General features: G+C 40.5%; 1 protein-coding gene across 2 annotated transcripts in view; it reads right to left on the bottom strand.

Moving 5' to 3' along the window:
- The window catches only part of TXNRD3 (thioredoxin reductase 3), a 29,320-nt gene extending 6,276 nt beyond the window's left edge, over positions 1-23,044 (bottom strand). The window contains exons 1-12 of one of the 2 annotated variants that reach the window (XM_083599949.1): positions 22,625-23,044; positions 12,424-12,484; positions 9,783-9,892; positions 8,824-8,943; positions 7,093-7,165; positions 4,690-4,809; positions 3,665-3,807; positions 2,969-3,084; positions 2,655-2,880; positions 2,361-2,453; positions 1,243-1,319; positions 154-310 (exon numbers count right to left, since the gene is read on the bottom strand). In XM_083599949.1, coding sequence (XP_083456075.1) covers positions 154-310; positions 1,243-1,319; positions 2,361-2,453; positions 2,655-2,880; positions 2,969-3,084; positions 3,665-3,807; positions 4,690-4,809; positions 7,093-7,165; positions 8,824-8,943; positions 9,783-9,892; positions 12,424-12,484; positions 22,625-22,747 — 1,419 coding nt within the window. In that variant the 5' untranslated portion in view covers positions 22,748-23,044. Of the gene's footprint in view, positions 1-153; positions 311-1,242; positions 1,320-2,360; positions 2,454-2,654; positions 2,881-2,968; positions 3,085-3,664; positions 3,808-4,689; positions 4,810-7,092; positions 7,166-8,823; positions 8,944-9,782; positions 9,893-12,423; positions 12,485-22,329; positions 22,603-22,624 lie in introns of those variants that run through there. The other variant, XM_083599950.1, reaches the window with a different exon arrangement.
- Positions 23,045-23,794: the final 750 nt, after the last annotated feature.

Below are 23,794 nucleotides of genomic sequence, written 5' to 3' on the forward strand. Positions count from 1 at the left end.
GATATGGTGCATAAGCTGGACCAGAAGTTACTTAAAGTGGTGACACTAACATGGATGAGCCAATTCCAGGCGTCTTAACCATATCAAAAGACCATTTCAAAAAACCTATTTGAGCACGCAACCAGTAATAACCGTAAGAAATTGAACGTTTACCTTTATATTACTCCCTCCAAAAAGTCTGCGAGCTAACAGCTTGCCTGCCTGTATGGCAACTGGTGTAAGTTCTGGCTTTCCTTCCAAAACATCTCCAATAGCATAGACATAAGGCACACTGGTTTGTTCTTCGTCGTTTGCAGGTATTTTCCCATTCCTTGTTACATGGAAGGAGAGGAAAGTTAACACTGACATAGTGCTACGTTTTGATTACACTTAATAATGAGAGACATCCAATTAAGTCAATCTACTCAGGGAACAACTTCTTCTCTCTCCTGCAGCAATCCCCCCCCCATCTGCTCCAGAGCGCTTGGGGACCCTCTGGAGCAGATTTAGGATGACATGGGAAAGAGAGCAAAGGGAAATCTGCTCGTGTGGCCTTGGACATTACTATATGTGAAGACAGACATCAGAATACCAGTTGGCCACACTATATTGAAGAAAATTAACGTCTAATGAGTACCACACAACTTTTCATACTTGTCAGGTCAGATCAATTTCTACAATGAGCAGATTCCAACAGCCACACTCATTAGGCTATACGAGGTTTAATCCTTGATATAATAATATCAGATGCTTCTCTAAGTGTTCAGCTATAAAACAAATTAAACTAATTTAATGGGAAGTGGCCTCTCTTGCTTGGCTTCATACTAATTTAAAATAAATAAAGCCTGCTGTAGTTAAGTTTCAAAACTGAAAAATTACGCAGGTTTTCATAGAATTGTAGAGTTGGACGGGACCACGAGGAGCATATAGTTCAATCCTCTGCAATGCAGGAATCTTTTTGCCCAATGTGGGGCTTGAACCCACGACCCTGAGATTAAGATTCTCATGCTCTACAGATGGATTTGCAACTTTAACAACTGGTAATAGTGAAATGCAGGAATTTATAGGCATAAAGTTTTAAACTAATTTTGTCAGCATGCTTAAGATACCTAGTTTCACCCTTAAGAGCTCACGGGTTCTAGGTGATAATTTAGAATAGACTTCTGAAAGTAGATGTTCTAGGAAGTCTGTTAAAAGACCAAAGCTGATTTCTAAACAAATTTCAGTATGTACCAAGATTAATTAAAGAGTTGGAATACTTACTTTGCATTAACTGCCACGCCAATTTTGTCCAAGCCAATATTTCTAGTACAAGCATCACGGCCAACAGCTATCAAAACCTGCACAAAAAGGAATCCTGTATCTTGTTTTGGTGGTCCTGTATTGAAAAGTCTCTCATGTAATCCAAGCAGCACTATTTGGCTTAAACCAGGGGTGGAGGGTTGTTGTTTTTCCAGTTCAAGGGTTGCACTGCCTTCTAGGCAATTACAGGTGGCTACATGCCAGTGGCCATGCTAGGGACGCGGGTGGCGCTGTGGGTTAAACCACAGAGCCTAGGACTTGCTGATCAGAAGGTCGGTGGTTCAATGCCCACGACGGGGTGAGCTCCCGTTGCTCGGTCCCTGCTCCTGCCAACCAAGCAGTTCGAAAGCACGTCAAAGTGCAAGTAGATAAATAGGTACTGCTCCGGCAGGAAGGTAAATGGTGTTTCCGTGCGCTGCTCTGGTTTGCCAGAAGCGGCTTAGTCATGCTGGCCACATGACCTGGAAGCTGTACGCTGGCTCCCTCAGCCAATAAAGCAAGATGAGCGCCGCAACCCCAGAGTCGGTCATGACTGGACCTGATGGTCAGGGGTCCCTTTACCTTACATGGCAGTGGAAGGTGGGGCCAGAGGCAAAAGTGGATGGAGCAATTGGACAGAGCTACTTTACACACTGACACCCCTCTCCATCCTGCACTGGGGCAAATGAGCTGTTATCAGAGTTCAAGGGTGGTGAGGGGTGTGGCATGGAAACAGTACCCAACGGCCACACAGATAAGGCCTTGAGGGCCACATTTGGCTCCTAGGCCCAAGGTTCCCCACATGTGGTTTAAAAAGGAGTTCAAAAATTATTTGGGGTCTAAAAATAGATTCCAACATGCTCATGACAAGCTACCATCTGGCCAACTCTATGACTGAACCTAGACAGACAGCAAAAGGGAGAGATCCAGTAATGAACTTTGTTGCAAAAGTGTTAGGGTTGTGCAGCAGCAGTTACTGCTAGATTCTGGCCCAAGTGTGTCAGCACTGCCAAGTTAAGAATAACTAATTTACCAACCTGCCCACCAAAATAATAAATTTAAACAAAACAAAACAAAAATCACAAGTGCAGAGCACTTACAGTGTTGTATTCTCCTTCAATCATTTGTATTCCTTCAGTGGATTTTGCAATCACTTTCAGTTTTCCAGGCATACCTTCCTCCAACTTTACAACCTGCATGGAACAGTCATAAACTTAGGAATTTTATCGCAACCCACATAATACTGTTTTATTACAATGTTCACTTTATTAGCCTTTTCAGGCAAAACCCGCCCCCCAACTGTGTTTACACATATGCCATATTGCTCAAAGTTGCACAAAAAGATTTCAAACATCAGCGTTTTCCTATCTGACGTAACCAGGGGAGATACTTGCCTCAACAGGAACAAACTTCTTGATGAATTTTACACCATGGGTTTCCATATAGGCTCCTGCTCTCTCTGCCATTTCTTGATCAAAGCCACGAAGAAGGATAGAGCGTACCATAACAGTGACATCCAAACCAAGTCCAGCAAGAAATCCGGCACATTCCAAGGCTACGTAAGAAGCTCCCACAACCAAAGTCTTTCCAGGGCAGTAGGGCAGAGAGAAGAGATCATCGCTGAAAATGAAACAGTATTATCACTAATGTTTAAATACTGAGAAGCCCTTTTAATCTACTGAAAAGCAGTCATTTAATTCAAGCTCACCTTGTAATACAGTACTCTCTGTCTCCTGGGATACCTAGATATCGTGGTCTTTCTCCTGTGGCTATAACATATGTCTGAGCTGTGCAGTAAGTTTCTTGTCCTTTTCTGTTGGTTGCCTAGTCAACGGAAAGAAAATTTTAGAACTGGTATTCTTCCACACAGCAATGCATTTTCCCCAAGATACTGCCAGCAAATTACTTTACCAAGAATTACTTATAAGGCAGTAAGACACACTGATCTAAATAATCTATCAACCATATTACATCATGCAGATTTTTATGTTGTTTTACTTGTGAATAATTAACACTAAAAATTAAAATAATCTTCATGTAGTTACAGTATTGAATTAAATTTGCAATTACAACTTAGTACAAACTGAAGTTATTGTTTCTCAAGTGCCTCTTTTCACACAGCAAAATATCTACCCTAGTTTAATTAATTCCGTATTTAGGAAAAAACTTATTCAGCCGAGCAACTTCATTTGTGGCTCATCATATATCCATTATGTCGATTGTGTAATACTTTTTGAGGTGTCTGATGCTGTACAAGACCATACAGTTGCAACTGAAACAAAATAGGTTAAACAGCATTGCTTTTCGTAAACTATCACTTTAACTTGTTCATACACAGTAATGATTATAGAAGCAACACTTCTGAATAGATCAAATGTCAACAATGACAAGGTTCTGCAGGTACCTTAATCTTGTGTGGTCCAACAAATTCTCCATAGGCATTGAGGTATGTCACAGACTTATCACGCAAGGCGACCCGATATCCCCAGTTCAATGATCCTATATAATTTTGAATTGCTTCCACCATGGTCTCCCAGTTGTGTTTAACTAAAAGAAATGTTCATACAAAAATTAATTTATCAGATCCCACCAACAAAACCAATACATGCATGTGCTGCTTAATGAACACAATGCCTTCCCATGAAATCATTAGTCGCACATTTGCATAATGAGTCTACAATTTCCATTATTTCCCATGAGAACACTTCCAATGTGACATTTGCTCACTCTCCTCCCTGGTTTCTTCCTGAAATCGCTGCAGCCAATCAACAGGAGACAAAGTAAATAAACAAACAAATTTGTCTGACTTTTCCTACTCTGATTAGCCTGATCTTGCTCCCCCTTCCCATGGTTTCTGCCCGAAAATGGCTGCCACCAAGCAGCACAGCACAAAAAAACCCAAGGAAATAAGGAAGCCAGATGTTCATATATGTGACTCTGTGGAGCGTATAGTGAGGCTTGGGCAGAAGTCTTTAAATGCAGATAAGTGAATTTTCATATAGCGAGCAAGCAGATAGCAGGATTGGGCTGCATGACCCCACTGAAACAAATGCAGGTACTCAGAATGATCTCATAGGTCTCATGTTTCAATATTTGCAGATAAATACACAGACAGTAGTTGCAATAAAATTTGCAACCTACACCAACAACTTTTGAAAAGATAGTGACAAGTGACTCTCTAAGATTCCAAAAACTGATGTATAAAGAAGACAAGCGCAAGTTTATGTAGAACAATCACTTGGTGCCATTAAATAGCCTACTGAAAGGGGGGGGGGGAGAAAGCAGCACCCCAAATCCCTTACATTCCTTCACTAGCACATGCTAGTAGCCTAGTTAACTTTACACCAGTTTCAGGGCTTTGGTCCCAAAGATAAAAATGCACCAATTGCTCTTTTCTCCCATAAATACATTATTTGCTTTCTTACAAACCTTGCTGATCAAACTCCCAGCCATACTTCCTTGAATCTCGCAGTGCCTGACCCAACAGGGCTGCCTGATGCATCAGCTTCTTAGGAATGCAGCCAACATTTACACAAGTGCCGCCAAGTCCTGAAATGCAAAGTGTACATTTAATTAAGAAACTTCTCATTAACAGTACTGTATTAAGTAAGACCTACTATTAGGATGCACAGAACTGCTGGCGTATCTTAGATACCTTACATACACGGTCAACAACACAAACCCTTACTGCGTGCCGAGCAATATTTATTATTGATCAAGTTTGTTTATTTATATGCCTACTTTACATATGCCCAAAGCTGCTTACAACAAATGTCTTCCAGTTTACAAAACATATCAAAAAGGACAAAATCAACAACCCGTCAAACATTGGTTCAATTCATTACTGCAAAACTAATAATCTAGGCTTAAATACATAAGAACAAAGGAAAAAAAGAAAGGTAACAAGCAATAAATAAACCTGTAGCTGCTGCCTTTGACTGCACTCCAAACCTCGGCAGTCTGGCTTAAAGGAAGTTCAGAGGGAGTGACTCTTCTCACCAGGCTTGATTATTCACAGCCAGCTTCCTCTTATCTCCTGCATAGGAGGCTGGCAGCAATGAAAGGGCAATGTTGGTGAGCCCTCTTCCCCAGCCTCACCAAAGTTCCAGCTGCAGTATTAAAGGTGGTTAAGACTTGACAACTGACACAGCTTCACATATTTAGGCTTCCTGCCTTTGCCCTGTTCTATGTATCCTTTTACAGACAGAAGTGAAACCGGAGGCACTTGATATTGATTACTGAATATTAATTTATTTAATATAAATAGTTACATTTTAAAGTTATGTTTTATTATGACTTTCTGTATTGGATCAGATTACTGTGAGTTCTTTGTTGTATGTTTTGTTGCTGCAAACCGCCTTGTGTATAGTAACACAGAAAGGCAGTATACAAACAAAGTGAAATGCAATGAAATATTTTTACTAACAAGCCTCACACTAGCAGAAATGGCTTTACCAAACTAAAAAACTTCCCTGTTCAGGGAAGTTTTAAATGTATGACATCTTAGTGTATTTTTGGTCTTTGTGGAAGCCGCCCAGAGTGGCTGGGGAAACCCAGCCAGATGGGCGGGGTACAAATTAATTATTATTATTATTATTATTATTATTAAAATGACCAAATTTTCCAATTCCACATACAGTATGTGTACATGGTGGGGAGCAACACATGCCTGTGGGAAAGGAAGAAGCTAAGAAATACATATCCAAAAATGTTAGATGATGCAACTCACATAACCATGCAGATTATACATCAGGAAGATTTAAATGTGAATTGAGACCTTACATGCACACTCATCACTAGGGGTCCATAAAATCTAGTGGTTGAATGGCTGTTGAAAGGTTTAATTCTATCCCAATAATATCAGAAACAAAGAGTGTACATTAAGCATATCTCAGATACAATCAACTTTGGCAAGGAATCCTGTCATGCCACCAGGGGATTGCATAAGCCCTCTGAGCTATTTGTAAAGCTGCCAGTAGTGAACTTCCAGGGCTTACAGTGAAGACCACATGCTTCATATAACCTTACAAAATAAGAACTAGTCAAAATTTCTACAACAAACCTTCAACATCTCTGCTACTAGTTGTTGGGCTGGATCAGACTAACCACGACTGGAGCAGAAATCAGTCCCCCCATTCCTTCTCCCCCTTACAGCTGCTCTTGAGGATCGGGGGAACAGTGTGGAAGACTGTGGACTGCAGGTAAGGAAAGAGGGATTGGCAAAAGTTGCTTCCCTCCAGCAGCAACCTCCACTGGATTAGAAGCCCTCCCGCTTGCATGTCTGGAACCAACTGACTGACTGGCAATATACTCATGGAGTTCATCATATCCAGTCTTTTAAACACATCATGTCATTAGAATACACTGAAGGAGAATCAAAGTTGGATAAATGGGTTCATAGGCCAGACATTTTGTTCTATACTACACTGCACTCTGAACACGACTCTGTTAAAGTCATTATTCTGCTGCCGTAACCTTAAATGAGGAAGCCAATGCCACAGTCACAAGATCAGTATGTGCTTATGTAACAGGAACATAATGGCCATGGTTCCAATTTTGTGCTGCATAGGTTTAAGAGTCCCTTTGATGAGAAATATTCAAGTCCTTCCATACGAACAAAAACATTAGCCAAATAATACTTTTTGTAGGACACAGATCTAAAGAGAGGTTTGCTGAGGATTTGAAGAAAGCCGGAATTAGAAAGCCATCACATTGACTATATGTTATGCTCAAGAGCACACAGCAAAACAGACACTAATGAATGAACAACCCCCAGCATGCTAGTTGGCTGACTAAGTAGCAACACTGAAATCTGTTCAAATCACTACTTACCCCATGTTGTACCCAGTGGTGTTGGCACAACGTAGTCTAGCACCATGACCTTCTTTCCTAAGGAGGCAGCTTCCTATAAAAAACAAACAAGTGAACATCAGACCTATGCAGATGTAGAAGACTGTCCCTTTTTAGGTGCAGTTTAACAGTTCACATTCGTGAAAACAGTTATGCCCTAAGGAACAGAAGTTACCATTTGTGACAAGGAAGAGAACAGCCACTGGCTGAAATGCAGTTATTCATGTTTCTTCAACACAGCAATTTAGCACATAATTCACACTAGCATTCCTAGCTATATGTCCTTACTTCTCCCACGCATAGACACACCCTACATGAAACATTTCTTTTTTCACCTCTCACAGTTGATTTAAATCTTGGTTTGTTCTACCACATTAGGGTTATTTTCTAAGCAGTTTCATTCCTAGGACTTTCACCTATGCCTCCCAGCACTCTCTGTAGAATGCAAAGATTTCCCATACATTCAAATACTCCCTCCCCCCATGCCCAAACTGAGGATAATGCAAAATGTGAATAAGAAGTTGCCACTGGCTAAATATGTACAATAGGTGTGTTGTAGTATCATGTTATACAGGTGAAAGAGACTTCTGTCAATTAATAACCTTTTCCTTCTGCAAGAGAAGAAGGGGCGTTAAACTTAAATTTATGGCATGCGTTATGAATGGTTTAATTCTCAAACAAGTTGAGTACTGGACAACCATCAGTGATCCACAAGCTTCGTCTGTGGCACACTAAATATGTATTTTGATTCTTAATTGTATTTTTATTACTTCTTTTATTTCCTAGATTATATTTTATTGTTTAACAATTTAAATTCTATGGAATTCAAATTATAATACAATAAATTACAACGTAAGAAATAAAAGCAATAAAAACACAATTAAAACTTGCACAGTATCTTGTGCAGTGCATTATTTATTTTACTTTATTTATTTATTAAATTATCACAATAGCAATATCTCTCCCCAAGGCAGAAAATCATTAAGTGGTATGCCAATTGCACCAGCCATTTTCAAGTCATTCACAGGGAGAAAAGTTTGGGAACAACTGTTCTCGAACACAACACAAAACCTAGCAATCCATTAGCTCCTCTCTTAATAAGCAGATGATTAGATCTCAAGAGCTATTTCCTAGTAATTAGACTGCAGGGTCTTTCACATGTAAAGCTAACTTGGATGGCATACTTCAGGGATGTGGATCCTGTGGCCCTCCAGATGCTGTTGCCCTGCCACTTCCATCATCCTTGACCCACTGACTACAACTGGTGGTGGCTGATGAAAGTTGGGATTCTAAGAACATCTGGAAGGTCACAGGTTTTCCAATGCTGTTATATACAAACACCCCCTTTTTCTTGGCTGCTCAGAGATAACGTAATAGTCTTGACAGCACAATCCTATGCATGCTTGCTCGGAAGTAAAGTCTACTTAATTCAATGAAACTTCATCCCAGTTTTGTTTTGAAGAATGCAACTTGAATCTCTCATAGAAACATCGTCACCCACATCCACACACGCGGCCAGGTTTCTTTAGCCCTTTTGCTGCAGGGTCAAAAGATTTAGGCAAGCTGTCTGAACTGTGGTTCCACTCAGATATGGAATGCTGCTGAGGTAACTATACTGTGAATGAGATTTTTAAAAATGTAAGGCGTCGGTTGGAAAATATGAAACCACATACAATTCACTATATGCTTGGAACCTGTTTGTAGAGTTCATACCTTAGAACATGAAAGCCCACCGGAACCACCACCAATAACAATTAGGTCATAATCGTAGGCTTCCATCTCTTCGCCTTTCCCATCCCCTAAAAGCTTCTGCAATAAGCCACTATGGTAAGCCTGTAAAAAGGACACAAGACACAGAAATCAGAATACAAAATACTTTGTTAGTATTACAAAGCTAGGTTATATCCAATGCTCTCCTCCTAGAAATGGACAGCTCTTTAATCTAGCAGCAGCAGGAGAAGGCAACTTTCCACAAATCCTACCTTTTCCTGTAGTGCCCTGCACCACCTTCCATTCTGCTCCAGAGGGTTACCTTGCCCTCTGAAGCATAGTTTTGTGATGACACAGGGTGTCTCAGAAGTAAGGGGAACTCTGCCAAAAACACCTCCCTCCCCATTCCATTCATTGAACCCTCCACTAAATTCAAGAGCCTTCTGTGAGTAGTAGAACTGTTGGATACAAACTCACTGAGTACAGATGTTTTAAGATCAGGGTCTGTTTTACTCATTTAAGATGCAGCTGTCCTGATAAGGAAGCCCTTGCACTTGCCTGACCTTTAAGAAAACTTAAAGCTAGTACCACAATTCTATACACTCTTTATTGGGAAAGAAAATAGAAGGTAAAAGTAAACATATATCGTTTCTGGCTGCACATCTAAAAACAACAACAGCAATGAAAGAGCAATACTAGGAAATGTAGATATCAATAATGTAACCTGAAGTCCTCCTGATAAAAAGAACCCATATAAAACAGGGTGGTTGTTTGCTTCTTACTGGTGCATACACTTCCCAAGCCTGATACAAAGGATAGCTGCAACTTTATGAATTCCAAACTTTATGTACTGCATAACAAGATAGCACAAGTGACACTGTTTGGAGACGCTAGCTACAAAAGCATAATCATTATCTCATAACAATTCATTTTCATGCCAAGAGGAGGAAGAGCGAGATTACCTGGAAAGTTTGATCACATCCACCCACATGAGTTCCATTTACAAATACATTAGGAACAGTCCTCTGACCTGTCAATTCTAGCAACACCTCCTGAATGCTGGGCCCCTCATCTAAGAGAGAAGAGGGAGGGTAGAATTAAAACCTACAACTCTGCTAAGATCTATGCATTGCAAGACACTATTCCACCAGCTATAATAAAAGTGGCACTTAAAACAGAAGATAATGTATATAAAGCCGTTACATAAGTATGGCAGATAAGAATCAGGAAAACATCTCATTCAGACTGACCACATCTGGATGAAAGACTCATCATGGTTTAGCATTATGGAGAATGAGCTTCAGCAATGCTCCATCTTCTTCAGCAACATGGTCACAAGCAGATTATAAATTTCTCTGCATCTGTTTTAGATTAACTGCTGTTTAGTTCATAGTCCAAAAAGGTAGTTAATCTTAACTATGATTACTTGAAGCAAGGCAGCTTCATAAATTATGCTTTGCAGTTGACTGGTCTTTACTAACTATATTTAAGATTGATCCGTGTGCCTCAGCTCCAGCAATGCAGCAGATTGCAGATACAATTATTCATTCATTCATTCATTCATTCATTCATTCATTTTGGGCAGTTTACATGAAAGAAGTGACTTAACATCATGAATCTAACAAGAACCTGGAAATTCTCTAAATCCAAAATCTAACATTCCAGTACAGTATATTCCAAATGCAGAGAGATTTAGACCAGCTCACAAACTGGTCTAAATCTCTTCCTGTTCTTCCACTCACACTGTTCCCAATGGAGGGGAAAGTTGTTTTTTAATCCCAGTAAAGTAGATGGAGATGCACAAGAACACTCCTCCAACCTGCCAGCACAAGCCCAGCAGTGTGCTAGATGGGTGGTGAAACCACCTTTAGATCCTCACAACCTTAAAGCTTCAACGTTGCATCATTTAGGCCTGGTTCACATGTAACACCACATTTAATATAAACTGGGATTTATCACAAAGGAGTAGTGTGTTGATGCACACTGCTGCATCACCCCCTTGCTTCTCCCTTTCCAAAGCTAGGAAGAAATATACTGCAGACTGGCTTAATGATACATGCAAAACAGCTGGGTTGGTGGCAGGGGCATAAGGCCAGCCTCCAATATGCTTTCTAAAGCAGGGTGGGTACAATTTAATAAGTGAGCTCCAAGCATGCTGCTGATTCATGTTAGACCATGGCTTATTTTTAGCTATGATGCAATTTTAGAGAAAACTGGGCTTAAGCCTAAGTCAGTAGAATCCTTTTTGCACTTCAAGTCATAATTCAAACACAAGATCAGTCTCAATTATAAACTCATAAAAATTATGTCTCTGTAGAATTGTAAGCCTTAGGATATAGTGATACAGTTCAAAAGGATTTGATAAACCTCGTGTTCAATTATTGCATGAGGGTTTCATATAAGAGATAAGAACTCACTTGTTTCCTCAGCCTGGCTTTTCAACTTTGATGCATATTAAAAGTCAATACATATTCAAAACAACACCAGCCCTTTCTTCCAAATGTACCCCCGTTTTAATGTTCTAGTTTGCCTTTTGACCTAGATTGAGGCTCCAAGGAAGCTCACAAATGGGATATCAACAAAACAAATGATTGTTTAAAACAAAAACAAACCTCGATCTATAGCACAAAGAATATAGCCTATGAAGGCAGCAGTTACTTTGTTAATTGGTTGTATCTAAAAAAAGTTTTGTATTTTACTATTACTATAGCTTTCTTTTAACTCGCTGACAAGCAAAATGTGGCAGAATGTGCATCAAACCAAACTATTCATTTAATGTTTTGGTACCTGACACATTGATTAAAGCTAAAAGAATCCAAAATTATCATCGTGTTGCTGTATTGGTCCAGATCATGCAACACACAAAAGAGGCGAGGGGAAAACATTTAATTTGGTCATCTTATATTGGTAAAAAGAATTAAGCAAGCTCTCATCTTACCTGTGGGTTACCTTTCATTCTGCCTGAGAGCTCTGTGCAATCAATCTTATAAAGATAACATTATCTAGGTAAAAGCCCCAATGAATGGTGGATTTTACTGAATAAGTAAGCCTACAACCATGCTTTAAAAAGCCAAAACATTCACTCCAAACTAAGCCAATGCAGTACAAAATAGATGAAAGAATTAAGAAAGAGAAAGAACTTCTGAAACATTTCCCCAGGATGGATCAGAATCAGCACTATCAATCTCAGAATGCCTGGGCTCAACAATAGACTCGATTATAGTTGGTGCTAGAATTCTTGCCAATGAGTCAGCAACTTTCTTTCTGAAGTTTAGATATGTCAATCATTAATAAGTTGGCAACCAATACAACAGATAATATTTGAAATAAAGGAGTGTACATTTACATTTGCAACAGAAACAGCTTCGTAAGAACAGAGCAGACACAGTCCTTCAAAATTCCAAAAAACGACAAAATTTTACTTCCCAACACAAAACTCAATTTACTTAAAATCCAAAACTAAGTAACTGGATAAAAAATACATTTTGGGAGTTGTTTTCTTTCATGCAGACTGAAAGGATGCCTTCATTCAGTAAAATGGTGTGCATTTGTGTAATGTATCTATGGTTATCAACAATGAAAAAGCAAGTTAATTTTACTTACCAATCTTGTCAAGTTCCAGGACACTGTATTCTACTGCCAAAGATTGAAAGAGATCTTTCACCTGCAAAAATAAATATTTTGTTTTTAAGTGAGACCAGGGAAAGGCATAAAAATTGAACCTTTACTTCTCATTGAATAATAGTGCAAAAAAAATTCTTATGAAATTATACAGTGCATCTGTAGGTAACCAGCAAGTGCTGGCTATAACTGTTTATGACATATTGTATGGAAGATTGCTAGTTTTCTTTTATATAATTTAAAAGCACACAAAGCCATTGGCGTGCTATCCTGAAATGTCCCGTTTCAGCATTTCTACTGGCTAATGGCAAAGGAAGAACTGCCAAGAGCAGTTTTCCTTTGGTCAGGGCATAGCCTCCCCACCAGAAGGGCTCCTCTCCACTAGCAGAGGGATCACTATGTGCTATCCTAACCCCTTTCCCATCACCTCTGTGGGGATGGATAGCATTGCAATCCCATACCCACCTGATTCACAGAAAGCACCACTGAACTGAATGGGACTTCCTTATGTGTAGGCCTTTATAGGACAGGGAAGTTATCATCACAAACTGCTTACAAAGCTGGTTGTAAGACAAACTTTTTGTGGGAATATTTTTAATATATTACTATTAAAAAAATATACATATTCTCCAAGAAAAAAAATACTATTTTGTAGCAGTTATTTTTTCCATTAAAGCCACTTATCAAGTGAAAGCAATTTACGGAGGCAGAAAGCTAGATAATTTCAATCTACTGGTTATCTCTTTGTAAGATATTTTATTAAGAATACAGTGGTACCTCGGGTTATGAACTTAATTTGTTCCAGAGGTCCGTTCTTTACCCGAAACTGTTCTTAACCTGAGGCGCGCTTTCGCTAATGGGGCCTCCTGCTGCCACCTCTGTGCAATTTCTGTTCTCATCCTGGGGCAAAGTTCGCAACCCAAGGTACTACTTCCAGGTTAGTGGAGTTTGTAACCCAAAGTGTTTGTAACCCGAAGTACCACTGTACATCTGTGTTATACCAAATGATGTATCATAGTGGATTTTAACCCACTGTTGTTTTATTATTTTCAAATAAACCATCTTCAAAATTGTGCAACACTTCAAATTCAACCATATCAAATTTGAACTTCTAGGGCTAGATCTAGAGAAAGCAGAACAAAACTGCACTCATGCAACACAGAGTTTGTGGCTCTCCGCCCCCACCCCCACTTTGCATTCCACCCTCCTCCTCTGCAGAAAGAGGCTGCAGAAGAACAGGGAAATCAGAGTTCAGCAGGACTGCTTTGTGCAAGTACAAATGCCTTTCTGCTCATGTAAGACATCTCAGCATCCAAGTCCTCGATTGTTTGTACCTTACTTGTGAAAAGTAAGTTAATGTCTAAAATACTCTCTTAAACCAGCTAATGATATTGTCTGGGTTAAATGGCAATACCCTTTCTACCTAGTATTTCTGACAACTAAAGGAACTGTGTGTGTATAAGGTAGGGTTGCGATACTTCAAAAAGTAAAAACCAGGACACTCTGTAAGCTGTTGAACTTTTTTTAGACGAAACCCAAAGTTATTGAACTTTTTTTTTTAACAAACACACCAAAAACATGATTTTTTGACTGACTTGTCTAAGATCCAGGACAAAGTGCCACCTTTCGGAAATTCCCTCTGGGTGTTAATTCTGCCTCTGAAATTCCATTAATGTCTGGGAAAATCCAGATGTATTGCAGCCCTAGTATAAGGGGTCCATTACTCTTTGGATGTAGCTTTTCAAGTTTTTTGTTTTTGTTTTTGTATTTACTAATTAGTTGTTTCATTGGTATTACACACCAGTACAAATGAATATAATGTCTGCAATTTTCTGGTTAACTTAACAGAGATATAATAAAAAATAGCTCACAATGACCCAGTTTATGTGGATTAATAACAAGCCATGGTTTAACTAAAAGCAACAAGCCATATGGGCTTGTCATTAACTCACAAACATGATATGTTTCTACCAAACCAACCACGACCATGAAGTTGTGGCTTGATCTTAGCTTGCTGATTCTGGTTTGTTCTCGAGCAAACACATGATCCAAGGTTCAAATGCAATAAGCCATGGTTTCTAGGCTTCTCATTCCACTTGTACCAGGGAGGAGCAAAGCATATTGCTACATGTGAATGAGCTGTCATGAAAACAGCTGAAGTGTTTGCAGTTAGTTATGATTTATTAAAAAGATAACAGAATGCAGTAATGTATGGCTGTTTGCTGCTATTGATTAGCAAAGTCAAATATGCAATGATGGAAAGAAACTTCTTGTTATAATTGAAGCCTACTGCAAAGGTATTTGTCACAAGCTCTTTCCTCAACAGAATAATGGAGGCACAGTAATGTAAAAGGGAGCTGGGCATGTTTAGCCTGGAGAAGAGGAGGTTAGGGGGTGATATGATAGCCATGTTCAAATATATAAAAGGATGTCATATAGAGGAGAGAGAAAAGTTGTTTTCTGCTGCTCCAGAGAAGCGGACACGGAGCAATGGATCCAAACTACAAGAAAGAAGATTCCACCTAAACATTAGGAAGAACTTCCTGACAGTAAGAGCTGTTCAACAGTGGAATTTGCTGCCAAGGAGTGTGGTGGAGTCTCCTTCTTTGGAGGTCTTTAAGCAGAGGCTTGACAACCATATGTCAGGAGTGCTCTGATGGTGTTTCCTGCTTGGCAGGGGGTTGGACTCGATGGCCCTTGTGGTCTATTCCAACTCTATGATTCTATGATTCTAAAAATTAATATTGTGAAATGGACTAAAAACAGAAAGCTCTTGGGAGAATTGCACCCATTTCTTAGGTACAAAACAGAACAAAACTTTTTTGTGATGGAAGAATTTTATGTTAAACAAAATATAATTATGAATTTGCATATTTCCATTGCTTGTATTGGATGACCTATCAGGCTTTTCATTAGTTTTTTTGGTCTTCTACAAGCTGTCTAATCATGGTTTTAAATATATTTTTTTCAAAAACAAAAAACCCACCCTGCTTTATTCTCATCAGCCCACTAGGCTGATGAAACTGTGCAATGTAAAATAGAACTGGTTAGGTGCGCCCAAATGACTAGTGCTACATTATGAGGCAATTGCAAATGCTGGAGTGATATTGAAGATATTATCAAGGATTAGCCTTAGTAATAAGCAATTCCTGCTTCTTATTTCTTCTTAACCATTTTAAGGATGTTAACAAGAGTGCAATAAGGCACCAAGCGGATGGGAACAAGTCCTCCCTTCAACAAATCCATAATTTCTGGGCCACAAGCTGCAGGCCCAATATTAAGGAAAAACTACATAGGAACATTTGCCAAGTGCTTATTTTACCCTTGAATTATTTCCTCTCTCATAAAATGATAATTTATTGTAAATATTGCTAGTGTAATATTCAACAGAAGCAGCTACTGTGGTAGTTTAAATGAACAGTACTATTAAGAGAGTCTGGTGTGATACTCTACTTTCCAGAACAATTCTTGGCATCTGATCTGCTTTTTGTTTTTCTAAACCAGTTCACCTACATTAAAAACTGCTGTGTAGCTAATTAGCTGGCTCCCATGACTGCTGCTTTATGAGCCAATTAGGATTTTGTAACATAAATTATGCTGACTTGGATACTAATTATATGCATGCATGCACACATATTTATATTCATATATGCACTATTATTTTTATTTTATTTATTAAATTCCTATACAACTCTTTATCCAAATATCACAGGGCAGGGGAGAGACTTCATCAGGCAAGGCCTCCTTCCACCTGCCTTGCCCCACCCTCCAGTCTCTGCTTCTCATTTTGTATTGTATTATGTTGTGCACTGTGGTTTGCTGTTGTTTTATTGATTGGAGTTTAGAAATTACTTGTTGTAACTGTTGAGTAGATTTCTGTTTAATTTTGAAATGCTGATATTTAATATTATTCTATATTGTTTTAATGAATGTTGAACGTTATTTTATTTGCATATTGTATATTGTATTATGCATATTGTCTTATTTAGATGATGTTAGCCGCTCTGAGCCTGGCTTTGGCTGGGGACAGCGGGATACAAATAAAAATTTATTATTATTATTATTATTATTATTATTATTATTATTATTACAACTTAAAAATACAAAATGAAAACACAAAATAACACAAAGAAACCAAAAAAACCCCTCTCACAAACACATTTAAAAGGCCACAGAATGTTAAATCAGCCAAAGGCCTGGTTATGGAGATACATTTTTGCCTGGCGCCTAAAGATATGCAACGAAGGTGCCCGGCAGGCATCCTACAGGCATGCTAAAAAACTGCTGTTGAATTTGATGGCCATATGCGATAATCCTTTCACAAATCTCAAGTTTCCAGACTGTTTGTGATTGTGTATTTGCCTGTTTATCACAACCTCAGAAAACAAGAATGTGCTACAGTGATTAGAATAAGCGGTTTGTGCATTATGACTTACCAAAGATAAAATTTGAGTACTAGTCCACTGATTTCAATGTGTCTACTTCAAGCATGACCCACACTGGGCATCACCCAGTATATGTGTATGTTTTCTGTAGAGAAAGTCTGTCATAATTCATATACATTTATTACAATAATTCTATCTGACCTTTTGGCTTCACAGGTGTAGCAGAGGAAGCTGTCTTAACTGATTAAGTCAATATTGTCTACACCAGGAGTGGAGAAGCTTTCTGGCCCAGGAGGCTAGATCTTTAACTCCCCACCTCCCATGGCCCAACTTTGACAGGTGGGTGGGACAGGTGGGCAAGGAGTTCAATCCTGCTTTCTGCAGGGACACGTTCACTTGTGCACCCAAACAAAGCAGGACTGAACTCTCTGCTCATCATTTTCTGCGGAGATCAGCTGTGCCAATGACTTCCTTGTGGGGAACTTGCTGCACAGCAAAACTAAGCAGATTTGAACTCCACACCCATCAGCTGATGGGAGTTCAAACCTGCTTTCTGCAGGAATATGGCATGTAAGCAGCCAATCCAGCCATGTTCTACCTGTCTCACTACGACATCAGTTTTGGGGCGGAGGGAATGTCCCACCCCCAATATTCAAAGGTATTTTATATCTTTACCTATAACAGAACTTACAAAGTGGCGGAAGCCATAACCAACAGTAGATGTTAAAACTAACAAACATCCATAACTAGAACAGAAGTAAAACCAGCAGCCAGCAATGACCTCTAAGCCACATCCAATACTTACCATCCAAGATGACTGGCCTATCAGTAAATATGCCAAATGGTTACAACATGAAGCTCTGCAGGCCTGGGCTATACTACTACAGAGAAAGTAAAAAAAGGATAGAAAGGCCAACTCCCTGGATTCAAAGCAGCCAACCACACACTAGTGGAAACCATCTTATAATGAATCAGACCACTGGGTCCATCTAGCTCAGTATTGTCTACACCAACTGGCAGCATGTCTCCAAGGATAGCAGTAGCAGGCGATGCTGACATTGGAACCCACGACCCTGTGTATGCAAAGCTGTGGCCTCTATACCTAGGAAATATCTGTGTCTAGCCTAGAGCTCTTTGTTCCTGCAAAAATTGTGTCATTTTTCTTAAAGTTGTAACAAGTGCATGCTATTGAATTATGTTTTAAAACGTAAGTATTTCAACAAAACATATTTTAAAATGAATGCATAAACTCCAAATGACATTAGCCCGCAATCCTATACACTTTTAGATGGCAGTAACTTTTGAGCAGAGATGCATAGGATTGTACTGTAAGGGCAATACTTTTGACCACTAAAAATTCTGACAGTTTTTAAACAGCATATAAAAACAACAACATGTTTAAGTGGCATTTTGTTTTGCTTATCATAAACCAATCAATTTAGGGTAATGGGGAAAGTTTCTAATTTAATGTTTTCCAGAAAACTTGTATCACTGCACTGATATAGGAAGAGCTGAAGAAAAAGCTTACCTCAGAGCTGTAGAAGCCTGGGGAAAACCTTGGAAAAATGTTGGGAACTGTCCCCTGAAGACTTCTCTTCAGGTTTTTTTCAAATGGAAAAATGCTTTGAGGAACATTGAAAACAACAACTCTGGATAGCTCAGTTGGTTAGAGTGTAGAATATTTATTATCATTTGGGATGAGTGAAATGGTTTAAGGACAAGGCTTTACTCAAAATGTTTTACATGTGAAGATTTTTGTGTATGGCAATCTATATTATTCGAGAATGATAATTCCTGTGAATACAACATTCAACGTTCAAATCCAAGATGCACTTCTGCACCTTGCTGCTGCTGTCTATATGCAAGCAGGAAAACAGGGTCTTGGTGGCTTCTGAATGGCTCCTGAACCAAGCATACCGCATGTAGCAATCTACAGTTATCTCTAGTATTACAGAAGTACCTTGGAAGTCAAATGGAATCTGTTCCGGAAGTCCGTTTGACTTCTAAAACATTTGGGAACCAAGGCATGGTTTCCGATTGGCTGCAGGAAGCTCTTGCAGCCAATTGGAAACCGCATCAGACATTCAGGCTCCAAAGAACGTTCAAAAACCGGAACAATCACTTCCAGTTTTCGATTATTCGGCATGCCAAAACGTTCGACTCCCAAGGCATTTGAAAACTAAGGTACGACTGTACATGTATTCACAAATGTAAAGAACTAAGGCATTTCTACTTCTGAGACTGTGATCTAATGCACGCTCATCTGAGTGTAAGCTCCACTAAAAAGATACGTCAGAGAAATATTTGAAATAATTGCTCTGTGACTTTCAAGTTGCATCCAACATCACATGAGTGGAAGGGACCTTATGCAACCAATCTTTCCCTCCCCGCCCATACCCCATCCCCAACAGGATCAGGGGAGAAAAACTGCCCAACATTGTGGGCTGTGTCTTAACAAGGTTACAATGGGAGGTGAAATCACCCCAAATTAGGCAAAGGAATACTGCAACACTCGCCCAAAGATCTCAGGAGTAGGCTATTTCCCCCTGGTGGTGCCCAAACTTTTTTCAAAGAGGGCCAGATTTGATGAAGTGAAGGGCCGTGGGGGCCGACCAAAGTCCCAAGTTGTTGACCTTTTTTAGGATTGAAGTTGTTCAGCTTTTTTTAGGATTTTACCCCAGGAAATAAACTGCCACAGGGGCAGGATTAAACAGACCTGTGGGCCAGATTAGGCCCCCAAAACGGACTTTGGACATGCCTGTGACTACAGCATCATAAGACACAGCCCATAATGTTGCGTAGGTTCTCCTAAACCCCACAGAGAAGCTTTTCATGAATGCTCAGGAATAGGAGGGGATGGGAAAGAACTGTTGTTCATGATGCCTTCTTCTCGTGATGTTAAATACAACCTTTCATAAATATACCAAGCAGTACAATGTATTATACGCTAATTATAAATGACACATTTTACATTGTTAAACCCTAACAAGGGAAACAAAAAATTTTTTTTTCCTTCCAGTAGCACCTTAAAGACCAACTAAGTTAGTTCTTGGTATGAGCTTTCGTGTGCATGCACACTTCTTCAGATACATGTGTATCTGAAGAAGTGTGCATGCACACGAAAGCTCATAACAAGAACTAACTTAGTTGGTCTTTAAGGTGCTACTGGAAGGAAAAAAATTTTTTTGTTTTGACTATGGCAGACCAACACGGCTACTTATCTGTAACCCTAACAAGGGAGCGATTGAAATTCTCTCCTTTGAACTAACCAACCAAATAATTGTCTGTTGGGTTCAATACTTTATATTTTTGTGCCTTTTCCTTATACATTGAAAATCAGCTTACTGTAACTAATAACTGACAGTGGGGGAAAACAGAATATTTGATTTTATTATATGGTTAGCCAAATAATGCTACACGAAGAAACAATCACCAGCTTTTAAAAAAGGTACTATGTATCTAGAGCCACATAGTCTCCTAATCTCGACAAGTCCACTTTTCGACCCAGAAATCTTCATTTACCTTCTCACTCTATTGTTGGTTTGCGCCTTTACTATTATTTAGATAACTATTACCTGGTTTTACTTGTGTTAATTCACTATCAACATTTCACTTCAGCTCCCTAATTGCTTACTACTATGTTATTTGATTGTTTTCTGGAAGTGGAAGGGGATTTCAACACACAGTACTCATACTCAGTCTTGACAACTAGTTCAAGAAGAACATATGATCTTTTACCCATATAATTTTTTAGTTCTGCTATGACTCATTTTTGGTATTAGATTGCTTCCTGATTTGGACCAGTTATGACTTTCCATACAGAGGGTAAGAGCTGTACAGGGCCAGGAAAAAGCACTTGCTCAACACAGAGTTCTGTTTCCTCTTTTCCCCCAGCCTTTCCTTTACATGTCAACGTTACATGCAAAAACTAACCACACTTAAAAACATTATGGTGGTCCATAAGCAATATTTTGACTAGTAAACCAATTAAATCATACAAATCTCTTAATACAAAACTTCCATTTCCAGTGACATGTCAGAAAGTGCACAAGTAATCAGAGTGCACATGTCATCTAACTGATCTGTTGTTCCTCATGATCATATTATAGAAGAAGCTTTAATCATCAGCTTATCTGCTTAAAGCATACATATTAGCTGCAGCCACAAACATAAGATAAAGTTAGAGACTGTCTCTTGTGGTTCGACTTGTTGCCCATCCCTAGTTCCATCAGGGAAGCCTTTATTTCAAAAGCTGTGATGTGGGCGCCTGAGAGTGACACACCACAGGGAGAGAAAAATACACACCTTAATTAGTCTTACTATTGTTATTATTATTATTATTATTATTATTATTATTATTATTATTATTTATTTACCACTCTATGATTACTTCAGGCTCTTCATCCCTTTTCCTACTGAAAAGATTTAACAGGCTTCTGATGATCAAAACATATTTCCCCAAATGACAGATTTAGCCAGTTAAATGTCTAACACAGCTGAGCTATCTTCAAGTCAGCTGAAGTGAACTTATTTTGAACTACAGGTCCCAAATATATCTTTAAAAAACACCACATTTAATCCCTATTTAACAGATACTGTTTTTACTGCCTTTTCTATTTCCAATCTTATGCCCCACACCTCTAACACTTAAAGTTAAGTCAGGAATCACAACTGGATTCCACAAACTGATCAAAGACATATGACCTACAAACAGATCTGAAGGCTGATCCTGGACACAGTTGTCTGTTATTTCAATGAGGTTTCATTCCAAAACAGCATCTTTAAAATTTTAGTCCATTTGGTAATTAATTAGGAAACCCTGGCATTAAAGTTGAAAAAGAAGCAGAAGGGCAGTGGGTTATGAAGACTCGGACTTCTAGTTCAGGCCCACCTTGAATCGTGTCCTTTCCCCCAATAAAGCAATACCAGGTCAACATCGAGAGATAGCATGGTGTAGTGGTTAGTGTGTCAGAGGCAAGAGCGTGAATGAATCCCTACTCAGCCATGCAGCTCACTGAGTGACCTTTGGCCCAGACACGGCTTTTCAGCCTAACCTAACTCACAGGGCTGGAAAGGAAGATTAAACCTATTTGTTTATTTCATAAAACCTATACACAGCCTGCTTGCAAGCAAACCTCAGAACGGTTTACAAAAAGCTAAAACCATAAAACTGGGGGGCGGAAACTGCTACACATTATTATTACTATTATTATTAACTGAATTTATATACAGCACTGCCCTATACCCGGAGGTCTCATTAACGCATACAGTAAGTTAAAACACGGAATCACATTCGAATTCGCACCAGCCTTTCCAAGCATCTGGGTAGCCTTGCAAGAAGAAGGAGGGCGAGGAAAAGGTGACTGCAATAGGAATGCCATTAGATAAACCAATAAAATCCACCTAGGCAGAGGGCGGTCGAGGCCCCTCGCCATTCCTGCTAGGCTCTTGTCACTCGACGCTCACAGAGCCGACCCTGATGGAGCCACTCCGGGACACTCACCCCGCAACCGTAGCCAAGCCTCAAGGGAGCGGACTGTCCGGTGAGGAGGATGCGCGGGCGTCTCCGCGGATACTGAAGGCAGCAGGGCCCTGTCTGCGCGCCCCCTGCCCCTCACTCCCACCGCGGCGCGGCGTGAGCCTGCGCTGTGTAGAGGCGCTCCCTCGAGAGGTGGGGGTCCTAGTCCCTCCTCTCTCCCGGCGGCGGGCAGCGCGGCCTCCTCGGGCCTCCGACGCCCCCGCTGCCCTTGCCGGGGTCGTTGCCAAGGCGACGCCCGCTTCCTCCCTCCGCGCCTTACCTTCCTGCAGAAGGGGCAGTAGCTCTTGCTGAAGATCATGACCCGGTGGGAGCTGATCAGGCTCCGCACGCGGAGCTTCAGGGCGTCCCAGTCCGGCATCCGGACCTGACCCGGAGGCGGCATGGCTGGCTGGCTTCTCTGGCCTGAGGAGGAGCAGAAGAGGCGGCGGCGGCGGTGGTGTCTGCGGCGATGAGCCGCTATGGCTAAATGCAGCAGCAGCGGCTGCTGCTGAGGCGGTAAACTCACTCGCCCTGCTTGCGCATGGGCAGTGGGGGCGGCCCTCGACTCCGCCCCTCTCCGCTTTCGCCCTCAAGGGAGCGGGCGGGCCCGCCAAGGGGCCTGGAGAGGAGGCGGGAGAGGGACGATTGAACCCCTCGGCCTTCCTCAGGGAGGGCGAGCAGGATAAGCCCCCGCCAGGGATGGGACCTTGAGCAAAACGGGAGAGGAAGGGAGGTCAGGATTCTTGGCGCCGCGCAGAGGTTTCCCTGCCATTCCCTGCCCGTGTTGCGCAGTTGTGAAACGAAGGGTTACTCTCGAGGAGACCTCAAAGGACATTTCCCGGGCTCGCGCACTCTTCCCTCCGTCAACCTAAATGTGGAATCTCTTAATGATAATAATAAAGATTCAGAAAAGGGCGACCCAAATGACCAAGGGGATGTGGCAAGTTTCCCTGTGATGAAAGGTTGCATCATATAGGGCATTTTCGTGTCAAGAAAAAAGGCATGGGGAAAGTAGACAAAAGTTTTATTTGCTTTGTCATAGCGCCTTTCAGACTCGACGAAGCTGAACGCTGGAAGTTTCAGGATGCATATAAAAAGAATACTGTTGTGTAAAGCACCCTGGCTTCAAGTTACAAGAAAGGAGATTCCGACTCAACATCAGGAAAAACTTTCTGACAGCTGCTCGGCAGTGGAAGGGACTCCCTCTGGAGGTGGTGGGTTTCTAAGCAGAGGTTGGATGGCCATCTGTCGTGGATGCTTTAGCTGAGATTCCTTCATTGGTCTAGAACAGGCATGTCCAACAGGTACATCTACTGGTAGATCATGGGGTGTTCCTGGGAGATCCTGGTTGATCTCTGGCCCCTCAGCGATCTCCTTACAAAAAAGCAAGAAATCCCAACAACTTTGGCTTACTAAAAAAAGCTCCACAACTTTGGATAGATCATTGCCA

This window comes from Podarcis filfolensis, assembly GCF_964270895.1.
Source record: "Podarcis filfolensis genome assembly, chromosome: 2".
Lineage (NCBI taxonomy): Eukaryota > Metazoa > Chordata > Lepidosauria > Squamata > Lacertidae > Podarcis > Podarcis filfolensis.